Source organism: Mauremys mutica, chromosome 3 (assembly GCF_020497125.1).
Source record: "Mauremys mutica isolate MM-2020 ecotype Southern chromosome 3, ASM2049712v1, whole genome shotgun sequence".
Classification (NCBI taxonomy): domain Eukaryota; kingdom Metazoa; phylum Chordata; order Testudines; family Geoemydidae; genus Mauremys; species Mauremys mutica.
The window spans coordinates 174790039-174806726 of NC_059074.1; the positions used below are offsets into that span (position 1 = coordinate 174790039).

The 16688-nt window shown below is 38.7% G+C and overlaps 1 protein-coding gene across 3 annotated transcripts in view; it reads right to left on the reverse strand.

Moving 5' to 3' along the window:
- The window catches only part of SRBD1 (S1 RNA binding domain 1), a 257032-nt gene that overhangs the window by 148884 nt on the left and 91460 nt on the right, over positions 1 to 16688 (reverse strand). For all 3 annotated transcript variants that reach the window (XM_045011858.1, XM_045011857.1, XR_006578521.1), the window contains exons 14-16: positions 13251 to 13408; positions 12868 to 12958; positions 11672 to 11779 (exon numbers count right to left, since the gene is read on the reverse strand). In XM_045011858.1, coding sequence (XP_044867793.1) covers positions 11672 to 11779; positions 12868 to 12958; positions 13251 to 13408 — 357 coding nt within the window. The remainder of the gene's footprint in view (positions 1 to 11671; positions 11780 to 12867; positions 12959 to 13250; positions 13409 to 16688) is intronic.

A 16688-nucleotide genomic window follows, 5' to 3' on the forward strand; every position in this document is an offset into this window, starting at 1 on the left:
TTTCTAATAGTCACATACTCAGGACAAGTAAAACCTTGCCTTTTCTACACAGTCGGGTTCAGAATTTCAAAGTGCCTTCTGAGATTCACTCTTGGATGCAATTTGTAGAGGCCCGTGCAGATACAAAAATTTGGATCCGCATCTGATACACATCCACAGTAATTAAATTGTATCTGACCCACAATCTGCACTTTTAGATGGATTCATATCCGCACCAGCACTCTACAGAGCAGCAGTTCTGAACCAGGTGTCCATGGCTCCCTGGAGAGCCAGGAGCTGGTTTCAGGGGGGGCCACAGCCACCCAGGGTAGAAGCCCTGAGCCCCAACACTCCTCCCCCACCGTCCTGGAGCTAAAGCCCTGAGGTCTGGCACTCCCCTGCCCCCGCACCAGGACTCAGAGCTTCAGCCCAATGGGCGGACCCCCTGAATCCTTCCCGCTCCTCCCTACTCCCCATCAAGAACTGCTGCTCTAGAGTCCTGCGCGGATCAAAAATCTGCATCCGCATCCAATCTTCAATCTGCAAAGATGGAAAACATCTGCGGATTTGCAGGGCTCTAACAATTTGGGCTCACCACACCTTCTACACTTACCTGCAGGCTTATGTCAAATGAAGCTCAGAACCTCATCTTGAACCCTGCTGATTATGTCTGATAGTTTAATCAAATGTTTTCACACACACACATACATATGTGATTTGAGACACACACACACACATATTTTCTATAACTTTTCTTGCTCGAGAGAGAGAGAGAGAGAGAGAGAGAGAGAGAGAGAGAGAGAGCGAGCGCAAGAAAAGTTGTAGAAAATCACTCTTTTCACCCACAAGTAAAATTCTCATTTACAGGATGGTCTCAAATATAAACACAGCTAAAAGTGAGCATTCATTAAAACAGGATTACAATGAAACTACTGCTGCCTGCTGGTGTGACGTCAGAAATTCTGTCAGTATCAGGAAATATAACATATTATACGGTTGTTCCTGTGAAGTGCTCATGGTTATCAGTTCTGCTTCAACTGCTCCCAGTGATCACAATGAAAGGGTTAACACCCATTAGAACATAAGAACATAAGAAAGGCCGTACCGGGTCAGACCAAAGGTCCATCTAGCCCAGTATCTGTCTACCGACAGTGGCCAATGCCAGGTGCCCCTGAGGGAGTGAACCTAAAAGGCAACGATCAAGTGATCTCTCTCCTGCCATCCATCTCCATCCTCTGACGAACAGAGGCTAGGGACACCATTCTTACCCATCCTGGCTAATAGCCATTTATGGACTTAGCCACCATGAATTTATCCAGTCCCCTTTTAAACATTGTTATAGTCCTAGCCTTCACAACCTCCTCAGGTAAGGAGTTCCACAAGTTGACTGTGCGCTGCGTGAAGAAGAACTTCCTTTTATTTGTTTTAAACCTGCTGCCTATTAATTTCATTTGGTGACCCCTAGTTCTTGTATTATGGGAATAAGTAAATAACTTTTCCTTATCCACTTTCTCAACATCACTCATGATTTTATATACCTCTATCATGTCCCCCCTTAGTCTTCTCTTTTCCAAACTGAAGAGTCCTAGCCTCTTTAATCTTTCCTCATATGGGACCCTCTCTAAACCCCTAATCATTTTAGTTGCTCTTTTCTGAACCTTTTCTAGTGCTAGAATATCTTTTTTGAGGTGAGGAGACCACATCTGTACACAGTATTCGAGATGTGGGCGTACCATGGATTTATATAAGGGCAATAATATATTCTCAGTCTTATTCTCTATCCCCTTTTTAATGATTCCTAACATCCTGTTTGCTTTTTTGACCGCCTCTGCACACTGCGTGGACATCTTCAGAGAACTATCCACGATAACTCCAAGATCTTTTTCCTGACTCGTTGTAGCTAAATTAGCCCCCATCATGTTGTATGTATAGTTGGGGTTATTTTTTCCAATGTGCATTACTTTACATTTATCCACATTAAATTTCATTTGCCATTTTGTTGCCCAATCACTTAGTTTTGTGAGATCTTTTTGAAGTTCTTCACAATCTGCTTTGGTCTTAACTATCTTGAGTTAAGTAACATTAAGTAACATTAAGCAAGGGCTGGAAGACAGTTTGGATGGAGAACATTACATAATTTTCTAAAAATTATTTGTGTCTTATTTCCCCCTCCACACACACTCTTTACACCAGCGTTTCTCAAACCGGGGTCGCCACATGTGTAGGGAAAGCCCCCGGCGGGCCGGGCCAGTTTGTTTACCTGCCCCGTCCTGAGGTCCGGCCAATCGCGGCTCCCATTGGCCATGGTTTGCCGCTGCAGGCCAATGGGAGCTGCTGGAAGCGGCGGCCAATACGTCCCTCGGCCCAGGCCACTTCCCGCATCTCCCATTGGCCCGGAGCAGCGAACCGCGGACCTGTGGACAGGGCAAGTAAACAAACTGGCCTGGCATACCAGGGGCTTTCCCTACACAAGCGGCGACCCCAGTTTGAGAAACACTGCTTTACACACACACACACACACACACCCCTTGTCACCATTCTAAATATTATGTGTTGATTAGAATTTTGCATGTCTGCGTTTAAGACTTGTCAAAACCCAAGTAGCTAAATGGTTAAAAAACAGTTTGTTTTTCAGTTCAGACACTTACATGCTGTCTTTGTAGAACATTTATTCCTTTTGCAACAGCTTTGGAAACTATTTTCTGCCTCCTATACAGGCGTCTAATGTGTGGTTGCATACATTTGTGTCATCAATGTTATACTGTCTAACAGATCAAAATAAAAACTTGAAGAAAGTACAATTTGAAAGAAATATGAGTAAAATTTTCCACTTCCCCCACCTCTCCTTTCAGTACCCTCAACAGACTTGAAACAACTGCTTTAATGCAGCAAGCAATAGCTTGTAAAAGGATGCAAGCCAGCTGAAACATTTGACAGACAGTGTTAAATGCCAAGGGATTCATATCAACTATTTTACTTTAAAAGGTGCTTTGATGTTAGCTATCTTTCATGTACCTCTTTCATGGCACATTAATAAAGAAAACTTAGCTGAGGTAAATCAAGTCCCAAGGTCACATCTAGAGTTACAGCACCGAGGATACCTGATGAAATACGGACTAATGCTGGCATAAACATTGAATACTTCCGTTAACCAATCAAACAAGTTTTACAAGTGGCTCTGAACTTTATTCTGCAACTAGACGTCAGACATCTTAATCCCCCTGCTTCGCCTTGAAACCTAATTATCATAATGTGAACCTGAACGTTAGACTCCCTTCAAACAGAGTTCTATGAAGCAGAAAAGCAATGGAATTAAGTTGGGTGTAACATAGAAATGTGGAGGCACAGAGAACTTGAAAGTGGCATTTGTTCAAGTCTACAGAGTATAGCAGATATTCAGCAACATAAAACACAGATTAAAATCAAAAGGGGAATTTACAGTTTGTACAGATACCTATAAAAATACAAGTGAACTTAAATTCCTGTTGAACAAATATTTTCATATCTATTTTCCACCATTAAGAACCAACTTCAAAGTTATGGAACTCCTGTTCTACCTCAGCAGAAAATTCCTAAGTATTTAAGACATTAAAGCAAAGAAATAAAATGCATTAGAAATGATCTTACAAGATTTTATGGATTTTGCTTGACTTGCTACAATATAGTAGTGTTTGAACATAAATACTAATAGATCATCAATAAGATCAATGCTTGAAATGCCTGAAAAGCCAGAAAAAGATTTTGTCAAAGGTAAGGGAAAAGGACAAACTGTTTAAAGTCCAGGATAACAGAAACAATACAAATGACAACAAGCCAAATAGATGATAAACAAAAAACACCTAAAGTGTACAGGTTATGTTCTTAATCTGCTGATGTTGTTTTATCTACCAGTAATCTAACGCACATGCTACAAACTATTGTTAAGTGTGAGCTGAAATAATTTATCATGAGTGCACTTCAATATAAATATACAAATAATTAGTTTCACCTGCAAGAATGCAAGTATTCTTATCATAAGACTATTTAGGCAGAAAGTAAAATTGTGGTTTTTAAATTTATTTTTAAAAACATGATAAAGCTGTTTACATTGCTCTATTCCAGCATAGCCCATCTGTCACTCAAACAGTTGTCACTCAAAGACTCCTAGAACGGACAGCAAGCCAAAGAAAACCAGTCCCAGTGCTCTGCATATGCATTTCCCAAAGATTTTTAACTTAACTTAAAAAGGCCCATGAAATCCTGAAGTTCATCAGCTGTCATGTTAATGCTGAACACACTGTTGTTTCATTTTCATTTTGGGTTCTGTTAAAGCAAATATACATTTGTCTAAACAGAACATCTGTTTTGGGTATAATACACTGTATCTTTGGCAAGAACTTACAATAAAACTAACAAAAATAATCAAGAATATTTACTAGGCCTGGCAACAAAAGTTGATTTGTAACAAAAAACCTAAAGACCCAATATGACTGTCTCTGGGCTCTAGTCCAGTCCTAATCTAAGTCAATAAACACAGGTCTACAAGAGAAACTACATTAAAAAAAAAAAGGGAAGTCTTGCAATTATTTAGGTTGGACTTAGGTAAGGAAAGTGTGCTGGTTACAAAAGTAGTGAAAAATATTTGTTTTAAATCAAAAACTGTCAAACTTTGTTCAGACAGTTTTTAAAGCCACACCAAAAAAAACCCCCAAAAAACACCATAGGCCTCATTTCCTACTGCAGTCCTCAGTGATTTCATTTTTGAATAAAAACTTTATTTAGCAAAACTTGAGTATTTCAGTAAAACTATGTGCTTATTCTGCACAAGAGAAGAATGAGGGGGGATTTGATAGCTGCTTTCAACTACCTGAAAGGGGGTTCCAAAGACGATGGATCTAGGCTGTTCTCAGTGGTAGCAGATGAGAGAACAAGGAGTAATGGTCTCAAGTTGCAGTGGGGGAGGTTTAGGTTGGATATTAGGAAAAACTTTTTCATTATGAGGGTGGTGAAGCACTGGAATGGGTGGTGGAATCTCCATCCTTAGAGGTTTTTAAGGTCAGGCTTGACAAAGCCCTGGCTGGGATGATTTAGTTAGGAATTGGTCCTGCTTTGAGCAGGGGGTTGGACTAGATGAACCCTGACACAGTAACTCCTCACTTAACGTTGTAGTTATGTTCCTGAAAAAAAGGAACTTTATGTGAAATGATGTTAAGTGAATCCAATTTCCCCATAAGAATGAACGTAAATGGGGGGGGTTAGGTTCCAGGGAATTTTTTTTTTGCTATATAGTACAGTACTATAGTTGGGAGGTGCCCCCGCCTTACCCCACACAGGCACAGCTCACTGGCACTGGAGACTATGAGGCAGGCAAGGAGGCTGAAGGTGCTGTAGGTTAGGAGAAGCATGTTGCGCAGCAGCAGCGGCAGCTCCCCCTACTCTGCAAGCACGAGGGACGGAGGGCTCAACCCTCGGCCCACCCACTCCACCCCTTCCCTCAACCCCCCCCCCCTTAACCCGCCTCTTCTTCTCCCCCCCACCGCTTTACTCCGCACACTGCATGCTCGCTCCTTCCCCTTCCCTCCCCTGCCTCCTGCCCACAGCAATTAGCTGGTTTGTGGAAGACAGAGGAGGGAGGTGGAGACTGCGCGCCGAGTCCTCACTCCTCCCACATCCCTCCTGAATGCCGCAAGCCAGCTGATTGCTGCGGGCAGGAGGTGAGGGGAGGAGGGGGACGACGCTGATCCACAGGGTCTGCTGGTGGGCGGGAGGCGCTGTGAGGAGGGCATAGGGGAGCTGATGAGGGGCTGCCAGCTGTGGACAAAGCAGGCAGCCAAACGACGTTATAGTGAAGCATTGCATAAATGGAGCATGTTCTCTAACTGACCAGGGACATACGACTGAAACAACGTTAAGTGAGAGGACCTTAAGTAGGGAGTTACTGTATTCTATGATTCTATGAATATATAATTGTTATTGTTGAAGGCCTGGTATTTTAATAGCTCATATTTTATTATACTTACTGGTATCAGCAATGTTTATAAATAGCTGATCAAATAAAATATTTTGTCTTTGTCATAGCTCTGGAAGACAAACAGACTGGTCTCCTTCAAGATATGTCGAAAAATAAACTAAAATATGCAAACTAAATAAAGAAGAACTGCCCAGTTATTTCATTCTTGTACCACCAACTACAAACAAAGTGTGAAATCCTGTCCTCACTGAAGTCAATGGCAAAATTCCCCATTGACCTCAGTGGGATCAGATTTTTACCCAAGATCTTTCTACATGCAATTCTGAAATTACTATATATGGCTTTGGAAATGGAGGACCAGAATTTCAAAATGTGTAAGCAAAAATGCATGCCCAGTTGCAGTAATTGCACATGCAAGTAACTAGCTGGATGTGTAATTGGTCATCAGTGCACAACATAGCAGGACTGCACATGCAGAGATAGCAGCTGTGCATAGAAGTTAGACATTCAATTGTGTATAAATTTTAGTACACACAATTACCCACATACTTTCCTCATTGTATAACTCTCATTGTCTGAAATTGTATTATGCTACTTTCACATGATGGGTAGGAGAAAAAAGAAAATGAGAGGGAGAAATGGTTTTAAAAAAAATCACCTGTGCTCTCCAACCCCTCTGTTAGTGATAATTTAAAAAGTATATACCACAGGCTTTAAATACAAAAGAAGCCAAACTCTGCAGTTCCACTCCATCCGCTTCCTATCCCGCCTCCAAGCCCACATGTTCTGCAACAGCTGAGCTACTAAGAAGCTGATTTGGGGAGATCTGCAAGAGCTCCCAAATCTGCTCTATAAGTATTGCTGAACTGTTAAGCAAGCTAGCCTATTCTGAAGGGCCAGTGAACATACTGGCCTCTCTCTCTTTTTTTTCTTTTTTTAAGTGGGGCTCTGGATTGACACTGCTTTGAAGTATGTGCATTGAAGGCAACAGTACTGTTGAACTCAAAGCGAACATCTAGGGAAGGTAGTAGACCAGGGGCAGGCAACCTATGGCACGGGTACCGAAGGTGGCACGCGAGCTGATTTTCAGTGGCACTCACACTGCCCAGGTCCTGGCCACAGGTCTGGGGGGCTCTGCATTTTAATTTAATTTTAACTGAAGCTTCTTAAACATTTTAAAAACCTTCTTTACTTTACATACAACAACAGTTTAGTTATATATTACAGACTTACAGAAAGAGACCTTCTAAAAACTTTAAAATGTATTACTGGCACGCAAAACCTTAAATTAGAGTGAATAAATGAAGACTCAACACACCACTTCTGAAAGGTTGCCGACCCCTGTAGTAGACTGTTGGTGTGCTTGAGCAGTGCTGAAGAACTAATGCTTGGAGACTGGTATTACTGAGTTGGGTGTGAACGTTGCCTTAATTTATGTTTTCTGCTACACTTTTAGTACTAGTTTCACTCAACTGGTTTGTAAACTGATTTAGTTTAATCTGTGCAATGCCCCAGGGTGAACACTCTTGTCTCAGATTAACAATGTCCTGTTTCGATTTTGCTTAAATTGATTCCTTAGTAGTAGCAGAATCGATATAAGGCACCCAAACCAGAGTGTCTCTCACCAGGGGGTGGCACATGTTTAACTACACAGCTGTGCTCAGACTGTGTGTAGAAAAGGTCCTTGCGTTTGATTATCACGAAGAAAAGGACTTGAGCAACCTTATCTCTAAATTAGGGCTGTCGATTAATCACAGTTAACTCAAAAAAATTATCGTGATTAAAAAAATTAATCACAATTAATCGCAGTTTTAATTGCACAGTTAAACAATAGAATTGCAATTGAAATTTATTAAATATTTTAGGATTTTTTTTTACATTTTCAAATATATTGATTTCTATTACAACACAGAATACAAAGTATACAGCGCTCACTTTACATTATTTTTATTACAAATATTTGCACTGTAAAAATGATAACCAAAAGAAATAGTATTTTCAGTTCACCTAATACTACAATGCAATCTCTTCATCATGAAAGTGCAACTTACAAATGTAGATTTTTTTTGTTACGTAACTACATTCAAAAACAAAACAATGTAAAACTTTAGCACCTACAAGTCCACTCAGTCCTACTTCTTGTTCAGCCAATCAAATTTGTTTACATTTATGGGCGATAATGATGCCGGCTTCTTATCTAAAATGTCACCTGCAAGTGAGAACAACATTCGTATACCCCTTCGTGCTTCAGCCACCATTCCAGAGGACGTTTCCATGCTGCTGACGCTTGTTAAAAAAATAATATGTTAATTAAATTTGAGATTGAACTCCTTGAGGGAGAATAGTATGTCTCCTACTCTGTTTTACCCGCATTCTGCTATATATTTAATGTTATAGCAATCTCGGATGATGACCCAACACATGTTCGTTTCAAGGACACTTTCACTGCAGATTTGACAAAACGCAAAGAAGGTACCAATGTGAGATTTCTAAAGATAGATGCAGCAGTCAATCCAAGGTTTAAGAATCTGAAGTGCCTTCCAAAATCTGAGAGGGATGAGGTGTGGAGCATGCTTTCAGAAGTCTTAAAAGAGCAACACTCCGATGCGGAAACTACTGAACCCGAACCACCAAAAAAGAAAATCAGACTGATGCTGGTGGCCTCTGACTCAGATAATGAAAATGAACGTGCATCGGTCTGCCCTGCTTTGGATCATTATCGAGCAGAAGCCCTCATTAGCATGGATGCATGTCCTTTGGAATGGTGGTTGAAACATGAAGAGACATATGAATCTTTAACGCATCTGGCAAATATCTTGTGATGGCGGCTACTACAGTGCCATGAGAACACCTGTTCTCACTTTCAGGTGACATTGTAAACAAGAAGCAGGCAGCATTATCTTCTGCAAATGTAAACAAACTTGTTTGTCCGAGTGACTGGCTGAACAAGAAGTAGGACTGAGTGGACTTGTAGGCACTAAAGTTTTACACTGTTTTATTTTTTAATGCAGGCTTTTTTGTACATAATTCTACATTTGTAAGTTCAACTTTCATGATAAAGAGATTGCACTACAGTACTTGTATGAAGTGAATTGAAAAATACTATTTTTTTTATAGCACAAATATTTGTAATAAAAATAAATATAAAGTGAGCACTGTACAATTTGTGTTCTGTGTTGTAATTGAAATAAACTGGTATCTCAAATCAATATATTTGAAAACGTAGAAAATATCCCAAAATATTTGGTATTCTATTATTGTTTAACAATGTGATTAATCACGCAATTACTTTTTTTAAATCACTTGATAGCCCTACTCTAAATTAATGAAGCTTTTCTGGAAACGTAATATGACACAAAGGAGTGTTCATTCTTGGACCATCAAAACATTCAGGTTACTGACAGTACTCATTCTTCTGACTCATGCTTCACAATGTCCCATTTGACCAGGACTGTTCAGGTTTTTAAATTCTGTCCTGGTTGTTAGCCGTCCTCAGTCCCAGGCCATTGGCTGAACTATCTAGTAAAGAAAAAAACTACTTCCTGCTTCTAACAACTGCTTTCAAGAGTGAGCAGCAGGCTTCCTGTGCGTGCGCACAAACACCCCTCTCACCAGGGAGAAACGGCAGCCAGACCAAAGAGCAAGATGAAAGTCCAACCTCCATAAAAAGACAGATAGTCAAGGAGGTCAGAAGTGGGGGACAGCCACTAAGACCCCAGGCTCAGCTTATTTGGAAATATTTAAATAGTGACAGCTACATGGCTAATAGCATCCAATATTCTGAATACGTTTACTGCAATTAAAATTATTCCACCTGTTATTCCTTTTAACATTAGCATTGGTGCCATCTTAGTTCCCTATACAAGCTCACCAATGCAGATACCATCTTTTCCTTAAGTGTGCACCTAGTACAAAGGAGCCCTAAATCCCAATTAGGACCTGCAAATACTAGTACAACATAAATTAATAGTGATAGTGATACTAAATAGTACTTTAATTATGCTAACTTTTAATTTCAGCTCTCTCTTCTATTGAATATCAAAAAGTTTATATTTCACTTGAAGTTTTACAACTAGTTTTGTCAAAAAAAGATATAATATGATTTAATGAATAATCTAATTCTTGCAACTTGAGAAAAATCTGTCTCATATACAATTATTCGAGAAAGCTATCTACTTGATACTTTGGATTGAAAAATGTTCTCACAATTCCTATTTCCACATTCATTTAACCAGTTCCTAATATTTTTATTTTTAAAATATTCCATTACAGTAGCTCCACAAAGTTCAGCCCAAGAAACCGACAGAGCTAAATATTTTGGAAGTTATCTCTACATTCCTATTCTACTCACAAAATAAATGTAACAAAACACAAAGAAAAAAAAAGCAAAGCACGATAAGAAAACCATCCGCAAAACCTGTCATAAAATAAAAAAATAAATCTTGCTGCACGAACTTTAACAAACAGATATTTGCATTCTGTAGCACAAAGAACTGAAAAAAAAATGACAAATTCAAACAAGTTACAATTGCTTCTTCCAACAAAAAATAAAGCACTTATATTTCCATAACTGGCTTTCAAATTTTATCTAAATAAATGAAAATTAAATTTTACAATATGACTTTTTTCCAAACATATTATAATTGTCTTCCATGCTAACCGAACGACACAAAGCCCCTGCTTTGGGGCTAGAGTCAATAAAAAGCTTCTGCAGTCTTGTATGAGCTTCCGATTTGAAAACAAACATTAAAAAATTTAAACAGGACCCCTAGAGTGCCTTTTGAAATAGAATCAGATTAATTATTGGTTTTCATAACAAATTTATACCAGTCTGGAAAACAAAGAACAAATGGAGTTACATGACAACATAATTTCCTAGGAAAAATGCATTTACTGAAAATTTGTCAGATCTCTTTTCAATCTATGGATTTGACAAAAAAACTTTAAACACACAGAAAATGAAGTCCAAAGAGAGAAAAGCAATCCCTTTTTGGAAAACGTAGAACTTCTTTTTACTGTATCCATCTTAATATTTCAGTGGAGGAACAAAAATGGTTGCTTTTTACTTTCAATGCAAACGCTTACTCCAAGATTTAAAAAAATCATTTGAGATGATTAAATAATAGTGGGTATATTTCCATTATTTCTCAGAGGGAAACCAAGAGGTTCTGTCCTCTGGTCAGGCAGCAGGCAGACTTAGCATTCACACCAAAACCCAGAGGCTTTTCAAACAGTTCTGTTGAATTCTGAAATCTAATGGTCAAAAACTGAGTTTTTGGCAAGATGAATCCTTCATTACACTTGCTGTGCATTAACAAAGGATTTTTTCCAGGCAACTTAATACCCAAAGGATCAGCAAGCTTTCCATAGCATAGACAGATGATACCAGTATTTAAATTTGCATTCCAGTGGCCCAGCCAAGCAATCAGCAACCTACAGGTGCTGTAGTGAAACACAGAGGATATGGGACGCAGGTCCTCAGCTATGGGCCAAGTTCCTTGGGCTGGTAAGAGAGGGAATGCATTGAATGATGCTCTAGTGAACTTCTCCCCATGAATGGGTGCTTACATACTCCAAAGGGAGCCAAGACCACTTCTCTATGGCCAGAAGGGTGGGCCAGTAAAATATGGTGAGGACTGCAGAGGAACTACCTTAAAAAAAAAAACACATTTAAAAGCACCTACTGAAATTGAAATGTGCTGAAGAGGAAAACAAAATGTCAAACAAAGGAAGCAATCTTACCAATATACAACATCCAGTGGTGCAAAGTACTTTTTCATAATTAAGTCAGCAAAGTAAGCTTCTGTCTCCCTGCAGGCAGTCCCGTTGCCTATCACAACAGTGCTGCAGCTTTAAAGGAGATAAAGGATAAACATTCAGTTTTCCTGCATAGTTAGGGATGTGTAGTAATTTCATTTTATGTAAAAGCTGTACTCAACAAGAACATGCCGCCAACTTCCACACACAGGAAGATCTTAGAACCCTGTAGACATCAGCACCTCAGCATGAACCAGGCTGATTAGCTAAGAGTTAAGCTGCACGACACACACAAAAGTGTGTCTTGCTGCAGTAGCTACAAAGTAGCTAGTACCCTGCAATGGAGAATTCCATCCCCTTAGTTGCATGTACAACAGCAAAACAACCTTTAAGTGGCTCTAGCAGTAAGACTTTTCAAGGGCTTGAGGCATGCATGGTGGAAGGGACTGACTGTCTGAAGGTTTGAATGCATTGTGATGTTGTGAGCGGCGAGAGTGATAATTTTCACCTCTCTCTTATAGACGTGAACAGAATTCCTAACTACAGGAAACTCAAGGGCTGTAGTACATCATTCATGACTCTCCTTGGCAGTCTTCATGTTAAATCATTTTATTGCACAGACAGGAAAATCCTTCCCCATGCAAAATGGCTTCTATTCAATTAAACAGAAGCTAAAATAAAGAAAAACTCGCTTTGGAAGCTCACTCAGTGGAATAACACTGGATGGAACTGCCTCAAAAACAGTACAGTAAGGGCCAGAGCTAACATTAATCCCAGGCTATCAACAGGTATGCATGAGTGTTTAACGTCAAACTCCTAATCCCCAGAGAACAACGTCCCACCACCCAAAACCATCCCAAAATTTAATACAAGTGACAATAGCTGTTCATAAAAGCTCCCAAAATAGACTAACATGGGTGTTGCACAGTAGGAATAAGATGAATTGGCACACCTTTGCAAATACATTTCCACAGCATCTAATTTGTAAACTAACTATATTCACTGCTTGATTTCATAAGCATCTAATACATACAATGTTTTAAAACATGAACATAAATTGAGCAACATTCAGCCGTCAGCCATGAAAGGAGAAATTCCACTGAATCTCTGGGCATATCCAATTTTGATACAATGTAGATATTTATCCTATTTATATTTTAATGAAAGCTTCATTATCATACTTGTAATGCACAAGAAGTCTCCTTATCTTTTCAGCTTCACGGAATCCTTGTCCAGAATGCAAGTAGACAACATCAGTATGGAGTATCTGACCTAGAACGAGGAAAGGCAAAACCATTCAGTTAGAAACAGAAAAATCCAGACGGTATTTCCTGATGAACTACCTAGGTGAAGGGCTGATTCACAAGAAAAACATTTAATCCCATGCTACTAAAGGAATTTGCAGGGTAAGTAACATGCAAACATGAAAGACTATATCATAACAGAAAATAGATACCCTCCATAAGTATATTCTATAACAACTAGCTTTTACTGTAATTCAGTAAATTTCAAAAGTTAAACAGTGTTTTAAAAGCTGATGGAAAAAATTGGAATTTAAACTTACTGGTTGGTGAAATGATTGCCAGCTTGCAGCCATGTTTGTACCCAGGATCAACTCCCATCAAAGTACGTCCTCTCACAGGGCTCGTCAGAAGCAACTGTCGAAGATTTCTTCCAAACATCATTATAGATTCTTTCTCTGCATCAGACGTTAACTTTGATCTTAGAGGATAGAAAGCAAAAAGAGGGGGTTTTTTCCAGTTAGTTTTCAGACACATTTTTTTAGTTGGTTCAAAGTACGTGCTTTTTGGAGCATTTCTGATTATTTCTTTGTTACCATCTACTATGCACTATGGATCTCGAGTTTTTGGTACCTTTACTTTAACTGGAATAGTATATGAAAAATTGGTTGTAGTCCTAAGAAAGTAGCATCAGTAACTGGCTTGCAGTTACAGTTACCCATAAGTTGTGTAAAGTCTGCACAGACTCCTTTCTGCCTTATTTTCACACATCCACTATTAAATTTTTGAATAGACAGCAGCCTCTACTCAAAGCTGGGTTTCTACTTGCAGGGGAATGGTATTCTGATTCTCATCAGACCGGCCTTGAGAAACATCTACGCTGAATTCAGCTTCTAATGTAAACCTGCAGAGACTGGGATAATTTCCTAGTTACTGAGAAAATTACTACCAAGCAGAATTAGTTTAAGCCACTAAGCTTGAAATGGACTAGATAGCCTGATAAGTCGTTTCTATTTGTAATTGCTAAATTACTATAATTCATTAGATAGCCTGTCTGGTTTATGAGTTACGGTATTTCACAACTGTATTTGAAACTGGTGACTCGATAAACAATTTCAGATGCAAAATAATAACAGTGTAGTTGATGTGTTTCCACATTTGCTTGTGTGGAATTAGGGAAAGTAGAAATTCATAGATACAAAACGTTCTCTATTTTTTTTTCCTCTTCCATGATCTTTGACAGGAAAAAGAAATATGCCACTGAAGACCAAGGAATGAATTCTGTAACTTTAGCACCATTTATTAAAATATCCTTATTTATCTGAGACAAATGTGTATTTTTGCTAGGTGTAAGTATGCAAAGTATGTGCCTTGTATATCAACAGCAGCCAAGAAGAGAATGTCTGATAACAACAAAATGTCTTAGTTGTTTACACTTATTACAGAATAAAAAAGTTTATTAAACAAAATGAATCTTTAGTATTCAGTGGTTTCCTCTCTCTTTGCATGTGCACACATCCATGCACCATCTGTATAATGTGATCGGTTATGAGGATAATTAAGGAAGTCATGATGAGTCATATAGTAACTAACACTGTAAGCCTGCATATAACATTAAAACTACCCACTTTTCCCCCCAGGAATGTGTGTCTTTTTGGTCAGTCAAAAAGGAACCCTTTCCTGTACATTAATGTATCACTGAAACAACACGTAAGATTACCATAAATGAAAAACTAGGGAAAATAATTCTTAAATTATTCTTCTCTACGCAACTATATAAACATTCTCATTTACACATCAATTAATTTTGTGCATTTGATAGTATTTTATGCATAGTCAGATCCATTGCTTCCCAAAGAGCCAGTCTGTTCCCAGTTCGTGAACATCTTTACACAGAGCAACTATGAGGAGAAAAGACATTTTTAAAAGATAGGAAAATATGACTAAAACCACAGCTACTGGCACCCGGACTCGTGAACATATGTAGAATGTGAAACTACTTTTAACTCCAATTTTTGAAAAAGAGATTAGATTACAAGTTGGTGATGTCCCTTCAACACTCAAAGACATAACCACCCACATGTTTCCCTTCACACATTGTTTGCAAAGCATTTCTATGGAAAGGCATCCTTCATGCAAAAGAAAGAAAATCCCTCTGGAATTGTTTCTGAATGAAGAACACAAAATTAGCATAGATATTATCTAAAGGGAGATTATGAAAAGTACACAAAATTTACATGCATTCCCTAGTATTGCAGACAGACCAATAGCAGACTGTGCTCTGGTCTCCATTGAGTAGAAGAAGGAATCACCCCCAGGTAGCAGAATGGCTGCGTTGTAGCAGCCGCCACTGAACCCAACAACAGAAGCAGTTGCTGCCTCTGCCATGGTGTGTGGACGTGAAGACTGGAGAATCTGCACAAAGGAAGATCCTCTGGCCCTGGCTTTCCTCTATCCCCAAAAAGTGGGTTCTATATCACGCACAGGACATCCACTCCCCACATGCAGCTCAATCTACCAGTTCTACTACAACGGGGACCTGTGCAGGAACTGGATTTACCCCTAGCCACATGTTATTAGTTTTGTACACTTTATGGTAACATGTTTGAAGTTGGCTTGGATTTAAGAAACTTTTATAGTAACAGGAAATGGTACTGAAAGTGCCAGGTGTGTGGAGACTATAACGTATGTCCTTTCTATTACTTAATATCCTGTACTTTAAATTTCAAATATAAACCTTTCTTTTTCTCTCTACCTGCTTCTCATTCAACATGTGTATCAGTGATATGACCCACCACCCCAAGTGCTGGCCCTCAATTTAAAATTTTGGATAGTAATTTAATCCTTTATGAAACTGTCCCAGGTAGCCTGACATTTATTTTCCCTTTATGTTCTCAGGGCACCACTGTCTGCGTCAAAAATGATAAAATACCTAGCTTTGTGGTGTTCTAATTTCTGGTAATTCTTATTAATAAGGTTTCGGGGAGGAGGAGATCCCTCTTAAACATAAGAACATTATTTTGAAAATAAATATTCTCATTTGCCATTTTATGAAAAAATAAAATAATTTAACAAATGATTTAACATATCATTTCAAATTTACTAGGATGATTATAGTAACAACAAATATAAAGACTATGGAGATTCCTTTAATTTTCTTCTGCATTTGAAACTCAAAATTGCATTCAGTCATCAGATTGCCAAGAGAAGTATTTAATATGGGCAATTATCCTAATCTTGGCCTACTGACATCTGGAGTCACAGCTGGAAGATAAGGGTTCTAAAGTTTGGACTCCATTTCCAACTCCAGCTTCCATATGCAAAGCACAAGCAATATTTTCTGTGGGAACTTCAGATGTGAAATGAGATGTATAGGGAAAAAAATGTCTATGAAGAACAGTGAGGGAAAGAGCTCCAACGCTTTTTGAGAGAGTATGGAAAATTAGGAAAGTATTAAAAAATTAATTAAATTAAATTAAAAAATATTTCTTCATCTCATCACTTGTGTTGAATCCCTATGAAATTATTCCATGCAGGACTGCAACAAAATAAAACGTATTCTGAATGGCCAAAAGTATGGCTGGATATTATTATACCAGGTCTGAGCAATCATGGTATCTGACAGGAAGGAACGTAGAAGACAGGAAATGAAACAATAAATAAGGTAATTGTCTTGCTGGCAAGTTCTGTCCTCCTCATCACTAGGAGTAAAAGTTTCAATACACTCTTCAAAACTTTCTGCTCCAACGCTTATTAATAAA